General features: G+C 33.7%; 1 protein-coding gene across 1 annotated transcript; it reads left to right on the top strand.

Annotated features, from left to right (window-relative positions):
- The first annotated feature begins 4 nt into the window (after window positions 1-4).
- LOC126812025 (sphingosine-1-phosphate lyase 1) lies at window positions 5-15,505 on the top strand. The gene is made up of 16 exons (XM_050538185.2): window positions 5-71; window positions 1,732-1,876; window positions 2,854-3,029; window positions 4,180-4,219; window positions 5,609-5,688; window positions 7,764-7,892; window positions 8,496-8,584; window positions 9,014-9,050; window positions 9,978-10,085; window positions 10,518-10,580; window positions 11,121-11,267; window positions 11,460-11,580; window positions 11,968-12,085; window positions 12,242-12,388; window positions 12,572-12,692; window positions 13,369-15,505. The coding sequence occupies exons 1-16, from the start codon at window positions 45-47 to the stop codon at window positions 13,504-13,506; spliced, it is 1,686 nt and encodes a 561-aa protein (XP_050394142.1). The 5' UTR covers window positions 5-44; the 3' UTR covers window positions 13,507-15,505.
- The last annotated feature ends 3,738 nt before the right edge of the window (window positions 15,506-19,243 follow it).

Here is a 19,243-nt window from a genome sequence, read left to right on the forward strand (position 1 = left end):
ACTTTCCGACCGAGACTCAACGAGAAGTGAACATCACTGACGAAATGGCTGCACTCGTAAAAACAATAACAGTAAGTTCATGATTAAATACACTACCGTGATAAATGGTTGAAGGATGTATCTGCCTTGCTGAGATATATGATAATCTAATATTTTTAGGTTCAGTGCTAAACAATGTTGCCCTCTCTCAACTAATTCATGATATTATTTTATTTAGGCCTATTATGTGATTTTTATATCCCATTTCTATATTGTTAATAGTAGCCAGAGTTCACTAAATACGTCGCAGCAGCCGATTTGTATCAGCTGATTACAATGTAACAATGGACTTTACGCCTAATAGCAGAATATAATACTCGAAACTGTATGTAATAGTTCCAGTCTGTAAGCTGATTATATTGGACTTTACACTTATAATTGATAGCTGAATGTAATAGTTCCAGTCCAGTGGTAATAAACGAATAAAGGCATGCATAGATTTGTTTTTTATCTAGTCTACAGGATCTGGAACTAAATGAATTATAATATTTACAGAAACACAGTAACAGTACAGCCAAAACACATTACACGGTCTGATGATCATATTGAAGGACCTGATTGACTGGAATAATTTACACACATAATCTATTTAAAATCTTACTTATGAGATATATGAAGTGTTTGTACTAGTTGTACCGTACATCCAATAAAGAATAAGATGGTTTTTATTTCACAGTAAATAATTATAATATAAACTATAATTATGGCTACCATTAGACTCGTATGAAAGGAATCTACAATTAGTACAATGCAAGTCAATTGTGATCCATAATCCTTGTGATGCGGATCGTTGTGTAACTTCAATTTTTTAATAATTATTAGTGTTACTTTTTGTGGTTTTCATGGCAGCAGCACAAAATTTATCAAAAGTAGCATTATAAGCGATTCATTGACTGTCCTTACTTCCAATGTTATCTTGTTTCATGATGATCAGGCAATTACTAGAAGTATTATAATCAGCCAAAAATGAAAAAAATCATAACCGTTCAAATAAATGAAAATAAAAAATGAAGGAGTAAAATATCAAAGATGGGCCTTTTATCACTGATAAACACATATGTACATGCAACATTTTCCCAAAGTTTTATATTTTTTCATGGAAGGCTCCTATACATGGTTATCGTTTGAAAAAGAATGATTTTAGCTATTTTGCTGTGAGTTGACTTTCAAAGCTAATTTTACAAGAAACCAACAATGATATGACTTTTAATATAAATGTTTGTTCAAACAGTGTCCATTGATACATTAAACATGTGATAAGTAACTTCTAATATATAGTGTAGTAAAATTTCCACACCCTATCGAAATATTGATTTTTTTGGCATAAGTATCAATTTTTGGCACTTAAGGCACTCCATATACAGTAGACCGTACATGTACTTATTCTGTAAAATTTGATGGTTACATCTTAATCTAAATAATATTCTCTTACAAACCCCAGAATTTCAAGAATATCGTGAAACAATTAAGATATAAAATCAGTACACCAAAATTTCATTATATTCTGAGGGGTCACCTGACAAGCTCTGGTCCAGTTAACATGAAGTGACCCAGATAGATGTTAAGGATCAAATTGTCAACCATAGGGAAATCTTTACTTTAAAAATATATAAACTTATGGAATCTGTTTATTATCCTATTCTATAACGTAATGTAAAATTGGTACTGTATATTCACCGAATATAATTTCAGGGTCCTGTAATGCCAGTTTTAGATAGTATTAAAGATCAACTTAATGCTTTATGTAAAGGTTTACAACCATGGCAAATAGTGGTATACACAGCGGGAACAACACTAGTTGTTGTTTTCACCAAACAGTTTTTGTTTCAAGAAGAAAGTTAGTATATATTTCATATTGTGACTACCAGATATCATATGTAAATACTGAGACTTTTTAAATACAGTTTATGTATTTAAACAGGCTATCACTTTCTGAATATAAAAGAATATTCTAAATTTGGTTTTGATTCTTTGTTTGCACGTCACAAGGACTGGTGTCGTCTGTCCACTGAAATGAAATGGGGTTTAATGTCCTACTGTTCTGCTCCGACTGGGCTGTTGAACACAGGCATACAGTATACACTGGACCTCCGTTTTTCATCCCATCTGAATGACTGGACAGCTGTCCTTGTCATGCCCTCCATCCTGCACCACTGACAAGGGGAAATCATGCTGGAAAATCTCGAATTTTCTCGGTAAAAAACTATCAAACCCGCGACCTCCAGGCTAGCGAGCCAGTGTTTTACACACTTAGCCACCAAGGTTCCCCACTGCAAAAGACCTGTACGCGCAACCAATCATTGACATAAAATTGAATCATATATTAGTCCCAAAATGACCTAATTTATGTCAGTGGACCTTAATCCCCATTTCTCGCCTTCTCTTTATTTTAATTTTTAAACTTTTGATATTTATTCCTTTAATATTATTCCTGAGTACATATACTTGTCCAGTGATCTCAACTGACCCACATTATCACTGACATCATTATTAATTTTAATGATTCATATATGTAGTCTCAAGTGTATACAGTATGTATATCTTTTGAATGTTCTAATCAGATAATGGGTTTAGTCATTGTGATATGAACTATGTGTTCCGTAATTAGTATTTATTTAAGATAACAATAAATATTATTTATTTGGAATGCTTATTAAGTTATGATTATCAGTTATAATTCTAAAATTGTATTAATGACATACATGTATGTATATAAAATAACTTTCACCACAAATTGAAAAGAATGTGGAAGTCCATTGTGATTTACAAGTATTAAAATAGCCAATTTACAAACAGAAAAAATGTCTTATTTAGGTTTGAAAGAGAGAGGTAAAAAAGAATTCTTTCGTCTGATTAAAAAGATTCCTTATGTCAAGGCAAAGATAGATGCTGAAATGGCTAAAACAACAAAATCAATGGTTGAATCTTTGTATAAAGATCATGCTGGTCATGGTTATGTCTGTCAGATTCCTATGAAAGGATATAGTGAAGTATGTACTAATTATAAAAAATCAAGTTCGGGAAAATTGCAGAACAAAACAAACAGTCCATATTTGAAAAATAACATCTATACCATTTGGTCAATCTTTCAAGGTACATTTATATACTCAAATGAAGGAGAGCTATAAGGATATCTGTAATTTTGAACTTAAATAGATCTAGATATTGCAAGATTTTGATAAATTTATGATGTAGTGGGTAGCATTAGAGACTGCATAATATGCTGTTTATTTGAATGTTACCAATAGCAGGAAATGTTTTATAATAGGTGTAAAGTTCAATTGTCAGCGAAGAGATGTTCAGCTGGAAGATTTATCGTGAAGATTTATCATGATTACTGATATAACCAGTTCGAAATAGATATACAATATTATTATTTTCACCATTTTAGTCATGGGATAATATAACTGAATAATTTTAGTTTTAAAGCCATGCCTTAGTTCAAATAGAAGAAATATAATGAGTTTGAAAGTATTAGTAAATAATACAGTAATCACTCAGAGCATTGTTTTATAGCCATTTGATGAAAGAATGGGAGAAAGTCATTTTATAATTTAGTCTACATGGTTCTTATAGAGATAATGTTATATACTTCACCCAGCAAGATAATAAAATCAATGATGAAAAGTAAGAGTTGTCTCGAGTCATGACACAGACACAGCAGGGACGGACCCAGGAATTTTTGCAGGAGGGGATTTGCCAGGTTCCTCAGACAATGTATCTCCCCCCCCCCCTCCCGCATGGTCTCTATCGTCATTTTGGCGTTTATACATACACATTGAGCTTTTTAAACAGAGAAATTCAACACCTCGTTTGACGTCAATTTTTATTATGAATTACAATGACATTATCTTGTGCTTTGAGTGCCCATCCTGTCCCACATCTGACGATAAAGAATAAAGCACACGGCCGAGAAACTTTGCTCATAAAAAGTGTTGATTTACAAAAAAATTTATGTAGCTGTACCCCCCCCAAACCCCCCGTCTGGATCTGCCCCGGCACAGTAATATTTTTGAAGTACTGATCAGCAAAATGCAGAGAAAATGGAATCTTTTTTCTCTCTACTTCCAATATTAATTTAGCTGATATTCGTAAATTCAACTTTAGATTTAATAGTCAATTACTATTTTATAATTTCAGAAAGAATTAATTTTAGAATTAGAAAAATACCAAGCTCTTGGTAAGTCTTTCAAGCATATTTTTATACGCCCACATTTTCATGTGGACGTATATTGTCGTCGCCCGTGTCCGTCTCTCCGTCCACAATTGTTTGTGGACACTCTACAGGTCACAATTCTTATCCGTTTTTGACGAAACTTGAAATATAAGTTTATCTCCAAAAGATCTTGGTTGCTTTCGATATTGGCATGTATCGGACCGAAACTTCATGGATTATGGCCCCTGATTGTACGAAAAATCACGTTTTTAGCTTGTGGACCCTATAGAGGTCACAATTTTTATCCGATTTTGTTGAAACTTGAAATGTAAGTTAATAACCCAAAGATCTTGGTTCATTTCGATATTCGCGCATATAGGTTCGTAACTTCCAGAATTATGGCCCCTGATTGTACAAAAAATCACGTTTTTTAGCTTGTGGACCCTATAGAGGTCATCATTTTTATCCGATTTAAAAAAACGTTTCAGAATATCACCGTTACACCCTAAGGATGGTTGAGTTCGAATTTCGTAAAAATCGGACCAAAACTGACAGACAAAATGGCTGTCCCTCGTACTCAAATAGCGTAAAAATATGATATATCAAGGTTGTGGACTCTCTAGAGGTCACAATTTTCTTCTGATTTTGATGGAACTTGAAATATAAGTTTATAATCCACAGATCTTGGTTCCTTTCGATACTTGCGCATATCGGATTGTAACTTCCTGAATTATGCCCCTGATTGTACGAAAAATCGCGTTTTTAGCTTGAGGTCCCTCTAGAGGTCACAATTATTATACGATTTAAAAAAAGATTTGAATATATCACCGTTACACCCTAAGGATGGTTGAGTCTGAATTTCGTGAAAATCGCACCAAAACTGACAGACAAACTGGCCACCCCTCGTAATCAAATAGCGTAAAAATATGGTATATCAAGGTTGTGGACCCTCTAGAGGTCACAAATTTTCTTCTGATTTTGATAAAACTTGAAGGGTAAGTTTATAACCCAAAGATCAAAGATCTGGGTTCCTTTCAATATTCGCGCATATCGGACTGTAACTTCCTGAATTATGACCCCTGATTGTACGAAAAATCGCCCTTTGTTTAGCTTGTTCTCTATCCATCTCTTGCAAAATGTGGACGTATCCTGCCTGGCAGCCGCTGGTTTATTTTTCGAAAAATAAATTAAGTTGTAGAGTTTATTATGTATATATATGTCAGGTATTTGTGTGATCTTTTTAATAATTTACCTACTGAATAGTATAGGATTGAACTTGTGACCAATATGTTATTTGATTGTCAAGGTATCATTTATAAGCAGATGATATTATAGAGAAGTTTATGCTATATGCCTATATGTTGTAGCAATGTAGCTCCATTGAAATTATTACATTATGTTTATCTATTATAGCCAAAACAGACTGGAAGAAAGGAAGGGTATCTGGCACAGTTTATAGTGGAGAAGAGAAATTAACACAATTAATGGCTAAAGTAAGAAATATAATCTTTTATATATGGAGGTGTTGAAATAATGATAAAATATCTAAATATGTGAAAAGTAATGTATTTTGTGAAATTTATCAAGGCACTGATGCAGACTATCTAGATACTACTGTAAACCTTGCTCTATTTTCACATTTCAGCTTTTCTTGATTTAGGTGAATGATCCATTTTTAAATCCTCTATTGCTGTCCATTTCTATTTTAAATTGAAAAATATATTTGGTATTTTATAGTGGATTTATAAGATGAATCAAGATGTGATAATTGAAACATTTAACTCCAACCAAGCATAGATATTATGTATCTGAAAATTCATATAACTTTTACAATACATGACCATAATTATTAAGATTAATTCCCCACATTTTTATACATTCACATTCATAATGTGGACGTATGTTGCCGTCGGCCCTGTGTGTGTGTGCGGTGTGTTGCCTACAGGCCAGAATTTATAACTGAGCATCTTGAAACTTTACATACTTATTCCTTATACCCTAAGGATGATCCCTATTGTTTGTGGCACATGCCCAACCCCCCGGGGCAGAGCTACATCCATTTTATTTTTGTGTCTCTGTGTGTCGCCTACAGGCCGCAAGTCTTAATCGATTGTCTTGAAAATGTTTCATACTTATTCCTTATACCCCAAGGATGACCTCTATTATTTTTGGTGCATGCCCACCCCCCTGGGATATAGCCATGCCCAATTTTTGTCTGTGTTTGACCTACAGGCCGCAATTCTTAACAGATCCTTTTGAAACTTTGCATACCTATTCCTTATACCCTAAGGATGATCCCTATTGTTTTTTGGCGATTGCCTGACATTCAGGGGCAGAGCCACATCCATTTCTTCTTTATGTGCTTGTGTGTTGCCTACAGGACACAATTCTTAATAGATCGTCTTTGAACTTGGCATATGTATTCCTTATAGACGGACAGCAACTATTGATTTTGGTGGATGTCCCAACCCCCAGGGGCAGAGCCGCGCCCAATATTTGTGTTTATCATATACAGACCACAATTCTGAATGGAGCAGCTTGGAACTTGGCATATGTATTCCTCATAGCCTAAGGGCGGCAACTATTGATTTTGGTGCATGTCCTGACCCCCAAGGGCAGAGCCACGCCCAATTATTGTGTTTAGCGCCCGAAGACCACAATTATGAATGGATTATGGATTATCTTGGAACTTGGTATACTTATTCCTTATACCCAAAGGAAAGCAACTATTGATTTTGGTGCACGATCCCCCCCCTTGGGTGGTGCCACACTACACCCACTTTTTGTTAATATTTTGTCTGTAAATGATATACAGGTTGCAATTATTAACAGATTTGGATCAAATTCAGAATGATCCATCATAGGGTTATACGTATTTATATTGGTCCATGTCCCATCCCCAGGGGCAGAGCCACGCCCAAGTTTTGTGTTTTTTGTCTACAGACTGGAATTCTGAATGGATCATCTTGAATCTTGGCATATTTATTCCTTATACTGTAAGGATAGCAACTATTTGTTTTGGTGCATATCCCGACACCCACTTTTTTGTTAATTTTTTGTCTGTAAATACTCTACATGTTGCAATAATTAACAGATTTTGTTCAAATTCAGCATATCAATTATTTCAATAACAGGGTTGTACCTATTGATATCGTTCCATAGCCAACCCCTAGGGGCAGAGCCTCACCAAATTTTTGTATTTATCGTCTTCAGACTGCAATTCTGAATGGATCTCTTGGAACTTTTCACATTTATTCCTTATACTGTAACTAAAGACAGCAACTATCTATTTTGGTGCATGCCCCAAGCCCTGGGGCGGTTTCCCACCCACTTTTTTGTTAATATTTAGTCTGTAAATTCGGCAAAACAAACCAAACGCCTACCCTTCTTTGTGGCTTGTCATATTACAGTCATTGCAGCCACTTCATATTTCATCTTCTTCAGTTTAAAAAGTACCATACCAATCAAAGCAGGAATGTGGACGTATATTGCCGCATTAGCGATGCTCTTGTAAATACTGATTGTGAATGGTTGAATACCAATATCTTTATTTTTCTATTGATTTTAGACATACAGTATGTTTGCTTGGACCAACCCATTACATCCAGATGTATTTCCTGATATTCGTAAAATGGAAGCTGAAGTTGTTCGTATGTGTTGTACAATATTTAATGGTGGACCAGAAACATGTGGCACAGTATGTTATACAGTTGAATATTATAATTTATAAAATTTAGTAGATTAAAGATACATTATGGGAGACTAGATAAAGAGCTGACAGTTCTCGCTATATTATATAGTTAAAAACTAGATAATGTAAAGGTAATTTGTTGAAAATTTCAGTCAAATTGGTCCACTATGAACCGAGATATCAGCTTTGTAAATTTCTGCCTAGCCTCGTTCAGTATTACTAAAGTTAGTACGTTAAAAAGCATAGTCTCGATTATCCATTGTTTGGATTTAATTATCAATGAGCATTTGCAGCATATAGGATTCTAATCCAGTCGATATCGAAGGCTAGCCTTGACATCGAGAGTTGATTATTGTCTGGATAAGTTAATTAATGTCTAATTAATAACTTAGATAAGATTTCAGGCCTAAAGAAAGACCTGCGATAGGCAGATTTAGCTCTTGTATAATGCATGTTTAAATACACATATATATTGGTATTACTGTACCTTTGATTTATAGATCATAACATACTGCTGGTGGAAGTATATTTGTTGATAATAATGGGTAGAAAATTGGGTATTTTGTTAGTGACTTAGCAAAGATTAATTTAAGATTTTACATTTTGTAGGTAACCCAGGGTGGAACAGAGAGTATTATGTTAGCATGTTTAGCATACAGAAATCTAGCAAGAGAAAGGGGTATCAAAGTTCCTGAAATGTAAGTTTTAAGCCTGTATACGACCTCTGGGACATTTTTTCAAAATCTCCAAATATTTTGCTATGTTAGTATCTGGCTGGATAACAAGGTCTGTACACTTACTAAATTTATGGTGCATTCACAATGTTTCTAATTCAACTGAAGTTCTTTAAATATGTTACCGAACCCCCTCGCGCAATTATAAAATGATTTCCCATTTGCTAAATATTTGGAATAGTAACATTCATACAAGGTTATTCAGCTATTTCTTTCACATTTTGGCATTTGATTTGCATACTTCAACCCATTTTATTAACAGATATTCTATGAATTTATGAGACTGCTTCTTTAATGTAACTTTTATTGCTACATTTTGAGCTGAAATGAATATTCTGAGTTTTCAATATATTCATTGTGATAAGTAAATATTTAATTTGTTTTCTGTTTCAGTGTTGCTCCTATAACTGTCCATGCTGCATTTGATAAGGTAAATTATAATGACCTATCGTTAGACCCCTTAGAAAACTGTTAAAACCGTGACGCCCACCCACCACATCTTACAGCTGGCCATAATGTCTCAACAAAATTTAGAGAACATAGTATATGGAATAGTAAAATGTGTGTTTCTAAATTTAATGTACGGTTAGAATGTGTCATTTTAACAAAGAGTTTTTATAAAAAAATTTATTGCTTTATATGTAACAACTTTTAAAGATTGGTTTCAGAAAAGTATTTATTGGATGGTTATTTCCAATAAAAGTATGGTAATTTTGGTATATATGGAAAGTAGAGATATCCAATCTTACTAGAAAAATACTGGATTCCCCGAAAAACACTCATGGAGCTTATACAAGACAAAAATGTAAGGGTTTCCCTAATCAACAGCCCGACAATTAGGAATTTCTGCACGCGTGATGTCAAAGGTCACACGCAAACATTGAGCGCTTGATATACAAGTTGATAAACTTTATGAAGAGTTAGACATACAACACTTTCTGAGATAAAAATGACGGAAAAGGACGCGGGTAGTTGATAATCCGAGAATTTAATTAGGATACGATATTTGTAATAAATAGTAAGCGATAAAAGAGAATATCGTCTTATGTATGCAATGAATTCTCCTCTGACTTCCAAGAGAGGTAAGTCACGTGACGTAAACATGACCTGGTTTGATCGAATTTTTATAGCAGGACATTCCTTCGCAATTACAATGTTTGAGAAGGATTTGAAGCAAAGTTATGACAAATTAATTAGTTTGAATATGTTTTTAGTCCATATATAACATTAAATCACCCAGTTTGTATGCGGGAACCCATCTTTAATTATGATATGTTTGCTATTGTATGCTAGATAGAATAGATATATTCTCTTTAATCTTCAAAACATGTAAACAAAATTTTTTATTATATTATAGGCTGCTTCCTATTTTCACATGACAATTAAACATATAGCTATTGATCCTGTTACTGGAAAAGTTAATGTTAAAGCGATGAGAAGAGCTATCAGTAGTCGAACTTGTGTGGTGAGTGCACATTGGTTTAGGGATTTATAGGATGAATATGGATGATGTTTGTTTAGTTTTTTCATCGAAATACAGACATATTAATTCAAATAAACACAAAGTTACAAATTTTATTTGGCATTTAGGAATTACACATGAAACAATGATATAGTAAAAGAATTACAGATAAAACCTATGATTGAATTGACAAAGTTAGGAGACTTCACACTAAGTCTGTCAGAATATGTGATAATTGCTTGGGAACTAACACATCAGTGTGTGTTGCTTGTTGGGGATGAGATTGGGTAGAAAAGGTGAGCACATATCGGTATAGGAAATGGATGGGAATATAGCTTGTCTGATGTTAGAAATCAATATTATTATAGTGCTATATAAGAACCATCAGTGAGTTTTGAATAGCCCTATATTATTGTCTGTTTTGTTTTTCTTCAGATTGTAGGTTCTGGTCCAGGATTTCCACATGGTATTATAGATCCTATACAAGAAATAGCTGCGGTATGTTTTCATTCAAATATTGATTCAAGTTTTGTTCTCTACAGGGCTAAGGCCATTACATTGCCAATGTAATTAATGACATTACTATTACTCTTTAAATGTAATCATTACAATAACTTTCTCATTTTTAGCAATGTAATTAATTACCATTACTGATTACATTGGAAGTAATTAATATCCATTACCTGTAAAGTTTCTTTTAAGTAATTTTATAAAATTCTTACTTAATCAATCCAAAAAAGTTGTCTGTTATATATTGTATAACTTGTAAATTATTCAGCATGACTCTAAAACAAAATATATATTTGTTTTAAGTAACCATAAAATGATGAGATACTTGAAGGCTGTTGTTTGGTTTGTCACTTGTTACCTTGAGATTAAATTGTAGTAAGACTCTATTGTCTTTTAATTTAACTGATAGATCGATTACTCATTACTTTTGAAATCTTCCATTACTCATTACATGACCATTACTTAAAAAGTGTAACGATTATATTCCATTACCATATTGTATTGAAATTATATCTGTTGTATTTTTAGCTAGGTAAACGTTACAACATTCCAGTCCATGTTGATTGTTGTCTTGGTGGTTTTCTTCTTCCATTTATGAACAAAGCCGGTTTTGAATTGGATCCATTTGATTTTAGAGTGGACGGTGTAACTAGTATTTCAGCTGATACTCATAAGGTGAGGAATATCAGTTAATATTTTTTTCAAACAATAGCTAATTCTCAACAAAAGTTATAACACATCTCTGAAAATACTACTGTTAAATAGAAATGGGCAATGCATTATTATTATACTCTTGACAAAAGTACATGTATTCTAGAAAAAAATCATCAACTTTTTACAATTCTATATCTACCCCATTTTTTGCAGTATGGTTATGCACCAAAGGGCTCATCTGTGATAATGTACAGTGAAAAATCTTATAGAAAGTTTCAGTTTTTTGTTCAACCTAATTGGACAGGTGGTATATATGCTTCACCAACAATTGCAGGTAAATCACTAGTACCATATTTCGAGTATTTACAAATGCATTTCCAACATTTTTATCTTATAACCTCCCTTGCTAAAAGTTTTTTTGTCAACTAATTGCATAGTAAAGGTATAAATTAACACGAGCTAAATCTGCCTGTTGCAGGTCTTTATTTTGGCTTCAAATGTTACATCAACTATTATTTAGACATTATTATTCACATAACAAGCCTATAAACAGCTCTCATCTTTCCTTTAACCCATTTCTCCCCCCACATTTAATTAGTGTTTGCATAAAATGTGATTGTAAGAACCAAAGTTAAGGTACCTGATATTCTCTTTTATCAGGGAACACAATAATAAAATGGAAGATGCATTTTATTAACATTCAAATTATTTGTTATTGTAGGTAGTCGATCAGGAGCTATAATTGCAGCATGTTGGGCTACTATGATGTATATAGGTGAACAAGGTTATGTAGATGCAACTAGAAAGATAATCACGACAGCTCGTAAAATTTCTAAAGGGTTTGTAAATATATAATTTGTCCAATGAGTATTATGGTAACTGAAAGATATATTACTTGGGCATTTTAAGAGTAGATAATCTATATTTAAGTTTAATTATATTACTAAATGCTCATATGTTTTATTGATCAATATATATCATTATTCATTTTACAGAATGAAAGAAATTAAAGGTATATTTGTTTTTGGTGATCCACAAGTGTCCGTAGTTGGTATAGGTTCTGATGATTTCAATATCTTCAATTTGTCTGATGCTTTAGCTAAAAAAGGTTGGAACTTGAATCCATTGCAGTTTCCTTCAAGGTATTTTTTGTTTTTCAGCCTTAAAGTAGTGATTTTGTTAACAATCCATATAACTCAAGAGGACCTTTTTGAGGTTATTTTATATAGCAAAGAAAATGTGTAATAATATTGAAATAGGAATGTGTGTTATTAATATTTCGCTTTTACAAGTCATCACCAATGTTCTTTGTTTTTGTTTTTAAGCATACACATCTGTGTAACATTACCAATATGTCAAGATGGTGTAGCTGAAGAGTTTATAGCAGATGTTAAAGCTATAACTGCTGATATATTGAAAAACCCTAATGCTAAAGATGGTGGCATGGTGAGTCTTTGTAGACTTGTTAGAATATCAATTTTCAGGTTATCAACTCAATTTATGGTTTTTGTATTTAATAAAAATAGAAAATGTAGAACTATCACTGATTTCATGTACATGTATGTTATGTATGTATACAATCTCATCATGTTAAATCTACAGTTTTAATAATTTGCATATTTTATAATTTCATTACTCTCAGTAAAGCAAAATAAACAGACTAATTTGTAGAATATTTATTAAAGATGCATTATGTAAGAGTTTGATAAAGAGCTGTCCATTCTAATTACTTTATTCTAAGCAAAGTTATGAGTGTTTGAAGATGTGGTGTAGATTGTTTATTATTGAAGCAATGGTACATGACAATTATGACTTTAGTCGTGATTATCCATTTTATCGTTAAATTTTTAAATCCTGGGTTTTCTAATTCATTTAAATCTCGGTCATCCGATGGTCTAGAGAGTTGATTATAGGCTTTTCATGGGAATAAATGTCTAAAATAATAGTTAACAAAGTAGATTTTCAGATATGTGCATAAATCATATAAATATTAGTTTTTATACACCACAATTTTATTAAAGTTGTCGTATATTGCCGCTGCCCCTGTCCATCCATTAGTCTTGTTCGCCCATCTGTGTTTTGTTGATGGTCTGTTTCACAATATTTATTTTTTCTTTTTTAGGCTGCAATCTATGGAATGGCCCAGTCGATTCCAGATCGTTCTATGGTTAAAGACATAGCCTGTTCTTTTGTTGAAGGATGGTACAACACTACAGTTCCAACTGTTTCCAATGGTGATATGAATGGATCAGTTCATTAACAGCAACTAAACCATGGCTCAAAATGTCTTTCAGTAGTCTGCATATTCATTTTTGTATATTTGTAATTTATTTAAATCAGGTTTTTAAAATTGATATATCTTTTGAATTTTGTAAATGGAAACTTTTAGTTCATATTATTTCAATGTGTTCATTACATCCATTTTATCATATTTTACAGGTTTTTAATGTGTTAAAAGTTGCATTTCATGGTCCATATACATAGTTAGTTATTAATACATGCCTGAGATAACATTTAAAAGAACAATAAATAGCGTTATTCGGATAACAGTTAATAACTTTTAAGTTATGAATCTTTACTCATTTTAGCAACTTGCTTGATGTGTATAGCCAATAATATGCTGCTTATTTGTCCCTTGAAGAAATTTGTGTTGTTATGGTGTCAAGAGAGATATTGATACTGTGAGATTTATTTTCTTTCAATATTTTTGTATAAGTATTTTGTTTTTTTCTTTGTAGAATATTTTGATAGTACTAATTTATTAATTTGGTATTTTTGCATTTTGTAAGAAATTGCATCAAAACAGTTTATACAAGTTGTAAATACAAAATATGCGTATTTATATGTATGTTTAAAAATTGTTGTTACCTATATTTTGTTTATGAACAACAATCTTCTGTCTAAAATATTCTTCAATCATGTTTATGTTGTAAGTTTATTGGTTAGCATTTAATTCTTGTACCTACTATTAATTTTTTTGTTATTATATTTTTGAGTAAATGCAAATTACCCACAAAGTAATTTAGATACAGGGAAATTTGGGGGTTGTTTAATAACAGACTGTCCAAAAAAACAAACTGTTCAAAATTATTATTAGAAGCATCATTAATTTCCTTGTTGAAAAAAGATTACAAGTGTTAAATAGTTCAAAATTGTTATGGTTGCTCTAAGACTTATCAGTAGCAATAAAATGAGACAAATTTTGAAAGTCTGTGGTATCTGAACTTAAAATGCAACCAATGTCAAATCATTTATGATTCTATTGAAATCAAAATATTAGACGATTAGTAATCTTCATATTTTCATACTTCATAGACGTAACTTATGATCAATTTATATATTAAAATATCTAGATTAATGTGCAAATAATATTGAACATAAATATTCGATGTTTGCAATCATAAATACATGTAATAACATTTGTCAGTAAAGATTGTGATACAAACCATTTAGAAAGTTTGAAATGGGAAAATGTGAATGTGGACAAAAAATTTAATGCACCTCTACATGTGACCTGCTGTAACAAACAGGGTATCAGATATATCAGCAGCACTAGCCATACGATTAGTATACTTCTTATAACCTGGCTATGCAAAATAATGTATAATTCAAATGTAATTGTAAATATTATATATATATTTGCTCATAAGTTACAGTTGATTAAAGATGTTAATTATGTATAGTTTGGGGGTTTTATTTGATAAATACAGTATGAGCTGTAGCCTATTTCTTTTACCAAGGATCATTTTACCATTGTCTTTATTTATAGATTATATCAGATGCATGCAGAATGTGTAATAATTTACACAAAATCTTTAGTGTTTAGTGTGTGATTTAGACATAATTCCTGTATGGAAGAATCTTCCAAGGACAAAAGGGAAAAAAAATGTGTTGTGTTCTTGAAACAAATTTCACATCAACAAGAACAAAACCAATTTAGGTTCAGATATGATTGTCTTGCTTTTACTCTTACAAATGGTTGGGGCACATCCATGGGCGTCACACATGGAGGCGGGGTGTCTGAAAATATACTTGGACCCCCCCCCCCCCCAAAAAAAAAAAAAAAAATTTGCATAGTATGCTAGGCCCTAACTTCTATTTATTTACAACAATTATTAGGATTAGTTAAGATTCTATCTGTATAAAACAATGTAGAAATTAAAACACAAACACGTATGTTTTACTTTTTGAAATCCATTTATAATACACAAAATGTACAAAATACTTTAAATATCTATACACATTTCTTGTAAATGTCAGTGTGTATATGTATATTGTATTGTATAGTTGGGTACGAGACCTAAATCCGTGACCAATTTTCGGGGAAGTTGTTTTGAAGGTGGTTTCTATATGACAAAAACCTACTGAAGCGATTAAGCTTGGGTGCCTCTCTCTAAAATGCTGGCGGAATCCACTAGAGGGCCAAATTTAAAATGGCTGCCAGATTTGGCGGGAAAATATAAAATTATTTAATATGGGCTTCCGAGGTGTCTATTCGTATGTTCTAAGGGTGTCTGAATGGAAATATTGTAATCAAAAATCCATCCGGCAACTAGTTTTGCCAATATGGCCGAACAATCCAAGATGGCCACCAGTTTTTACCTCCAAAATAGTTTTGTCAACTATACTCCAAGTTGTATGTTTTCAGTGTCGAGGTATTCAATTATGATGGATTTCTGTCGATATATGCAACCAGCAATAAGAGTGCAAGAAATGAAGGTACTCGCCGATATGTCAACCTGATATACTCTGTAGTCAGTTGATTTGATTTAACAGGGTTCCCGCGGTCCTTGAAAATCCTTGAATATCCTTAAATTTAAAATTTCATTTTTAAGGTCTTGAATATCCTTGAATTTCGTGGAAATAGGAAAATATCCTTGAATTTCAGTTGAGATCCTTAATTTTGTTTCAGATTGGTAATAATAGTAAGTTGATATGAAAATCCCGTTTAGATTAGAAGTTTTATAACGATAGTTGTAATGTTTTGGTTATTTTTAAGATGAAAAATTGTAAATTTAGGCTAAAAAATGTCCTTGAAAATCCTTGAATTTGACGTATATTTATCCTTGAATATCCTTGAAAAAATGTTTGACGAAGCAGCGGGAACCCTGTTTAATCAACGCTTGATAATGGATCCATGTAATATTTAATCATGCACGATAATCAACTTATCCACTTAAAGTTAAAGTGTTTCTCATCAGAATCACTGTCACCCGATTCAAAAGATAGATCCAGTTCTAATTGTTCAGATTCAAATTGTTCCTCCGAAGTTGAAGTTTCGTCGGAATCTTCATCACTTGCACTATCGCTGCCAAAAACATGTAAATCACTGACACGCACGCACTGTCTAGATTGGACCAGTTTCCAACCATTACCAATGGGAGAGTGTGGGATTTTAGACTTCAAGTAATTAAAGGAGCTAAATCGCTAACATTCGGGACCTAGAAATTGACAAAAGTGGGTCGCAACGCATATAATACTGTAATATGGATGTATATAAACTGATTTACATTCAATGGTTTCCGTTTTTACTCCAATTTAAAATCAGTTATGTTTGGCGAAATAAGCCAGCAGTCTCAAGCGAGTGCAAATTTCTAGCGTCTGGTTATTCCAGTCTACATACGCCGTTTGATTTGGTGCAATGTGTCTACCCTTTTCCCTCGAGTCTCTTGATACAACTGGGGCTGAAGCGCATTATGGTACACGATTCGTGTATCAATGGTAAAAGGTTTATTTTGTCTTAAATATTGGATATCAAAAGCCCACCTTTTTCCGGTAAGATCACAACATGAATTTTGATTTAATTTGACAAATAAATCGTGTTTTCAATGTTGAAGATTTTGGATGATATTGAGTTAGAGACTTAGCTACTTTAAGCATTAAATATGCCCGCAAAGTAGCTCGGGTAAGTTTAAGTTTGTAATACTCCTCATGAGGTGGTAGCCGGCGAAAGTTTTTTTCGTTTTATGCTTGACCATTTCTTGGCTCTGGCTTCTGTCAGGGATATGCTTTGAAGGTGATTTCTGTATTTAAAAAATCTGAGGCGATTAAGCTTGGGTGCCTCTGTCCAAAACGTTTGCGGAATCCGATGGAGTGCTACATTCAAAATAGAGGTCAAATTTGGCACTAAAAGTATAAAATATCTAATATAGGCTTATGAGGTGGCTATTTCTATGCTTTAAGGGTCTCAGAATCGAAATATCATTAAAAATTCATCCGGTCACTAGTTTGGCCAATACGGCCGGAAAATCCAAGATGGCCACCTTTTCTTGTTGGGATATTTTTTTTTCAACTATGCTCAAGTTTCGTGGCAAATTGTATGTTTCACCAGGCCTCCTTCTTGTGCCAATATTCACAATCCTGGAACAAGAAAGAGGCCCGGTGACTATATCAGGGCCTTTCAGCGTGGGGCACTGTTGATGCAATGACGCCTGGGAAATTCCAAGCCAATAGAAACAATATGGTGGAAGTTTAATCAAGCTTAGAAGCAGCTATGAAACCGTATTCCTTAGCTCTGGGTCATTTGACGGGAACACCCTCACTGTCAGAGGCGGATTCAAGGGGGGCGCGAGGGGCGCCCCCCCCCCCTAATTTTCGACAGTGCCCTTTTTTACTGCTGAAAGTGCCTTTTCTCAGACCCAAATATGTCCCGTTCCCAACCCGTTGCAGGGATCCCAAATGACTCAAACCATCGATTCAAACACACCAGTCTGGTCTAATTAATGCTTCCACTTTCAAACGAATTCTTGTTGTTTAGCTGACGGTGCCCTAATCCTATAGAGTGACTATAGACAGACATCTTGTGGAATCGGCGGCGTATCATGTCCATCACCGACGCGCATGAGTGCAACTTGACGTAGCATTGTTTCATGTGTGGACAGTACAAAGTACAAGTTACAAGGCGTAAATAGTGAAGTGGCTAGGGAATAGATTCGTCTTTTTCCCCATCATAATGCCTCGCTCGCCCTTGACAATTTTCGAGCCGCATGTTCAACTGGCTTTTTTGCTCGATTTTAAGGCTCTTTTTCAACGATTTCCGAACGTTTACTTAGACGAAAATATCAGCCAAATTTCTAGCTCTTGGAATGGCTACAGATGCAAGGAAATAACGGATAATTTTCTTGGGGGAACCCCCCCCCCCCAAAAAAAAAATCCCCTCTCAGCGGCGTGCCCCGTCTCCGCGGTCAGTGCCCTCATTTTGTGGCACCCCCCCCCCCTTTCAAACTTCCTAGATCCGCCCCTGACTGTGGCTCTTAATTTGTAACTTTCACTCCAATCAAAGAGAACGAGTCAAAATTGAATTCCTCGACACTGAAAACATACAATTTGACACAAAACTTGAGCATAGTTTAAAAAAAACCTGCATGAAATGGCGGTCATGTTGGATTTTTCGGCCATATTGACCAAACTAGTGACCGGATGAATTTTTGATATATTTCGATTCGGAGACACTTTAAACATAGGAATAGCCACCCCAGAAGCCTATATTAAATATTTTATATTTTTAACGCCAAATTTGGCCTTTATTTTGAATATGGCACACTAGCGGATTCCGAAAGCATTTTAGACAGAGACACACAAGCTTAATCGCTTCAGCAGTTTGTTTTTTTTAATTCAGAAATCACCTTCAAAGCATCTCTCTGGCAGAAGCGAGAGCAAGGAAATGGTCAAGCATAAAACGAAAAAAAAACTTTCGCTGGCTACCACCTGATGAAGAGTCTTGCAAACTTAAACTCACCTGAGCTACTTTTCGGGCATATTTAATTACTCAAAGTCTAAGATCACACACTCTCCCATTGGTAATGGTTGGAAACTGCCCCAATTTGGACAGCGCGTGTCAATTAGATGAGAATCAAGCAGCATTACCAGGATGTTTAAGCCATTACTTGTTCATGGCAATGATAATGCAAGTGATGACGATTCCGACGTAACTCTAACTTCGGAGGAACAATCTGAATCTGAACAATCAGAACTGGATCTATCTTTTAAATCGGCTG

This window comes from Patella vulgata, chromosome 2 (assembly GCF_932274485.2).
Source record: "Patella vulgata chromosome 2, xgPatVulg1.2, whole genome shotgun sequence".
NCBI lineage: Eukaryota > Metazoa > Mollusca > Gastropoda > Patellidae > Patella > Patella vulgata.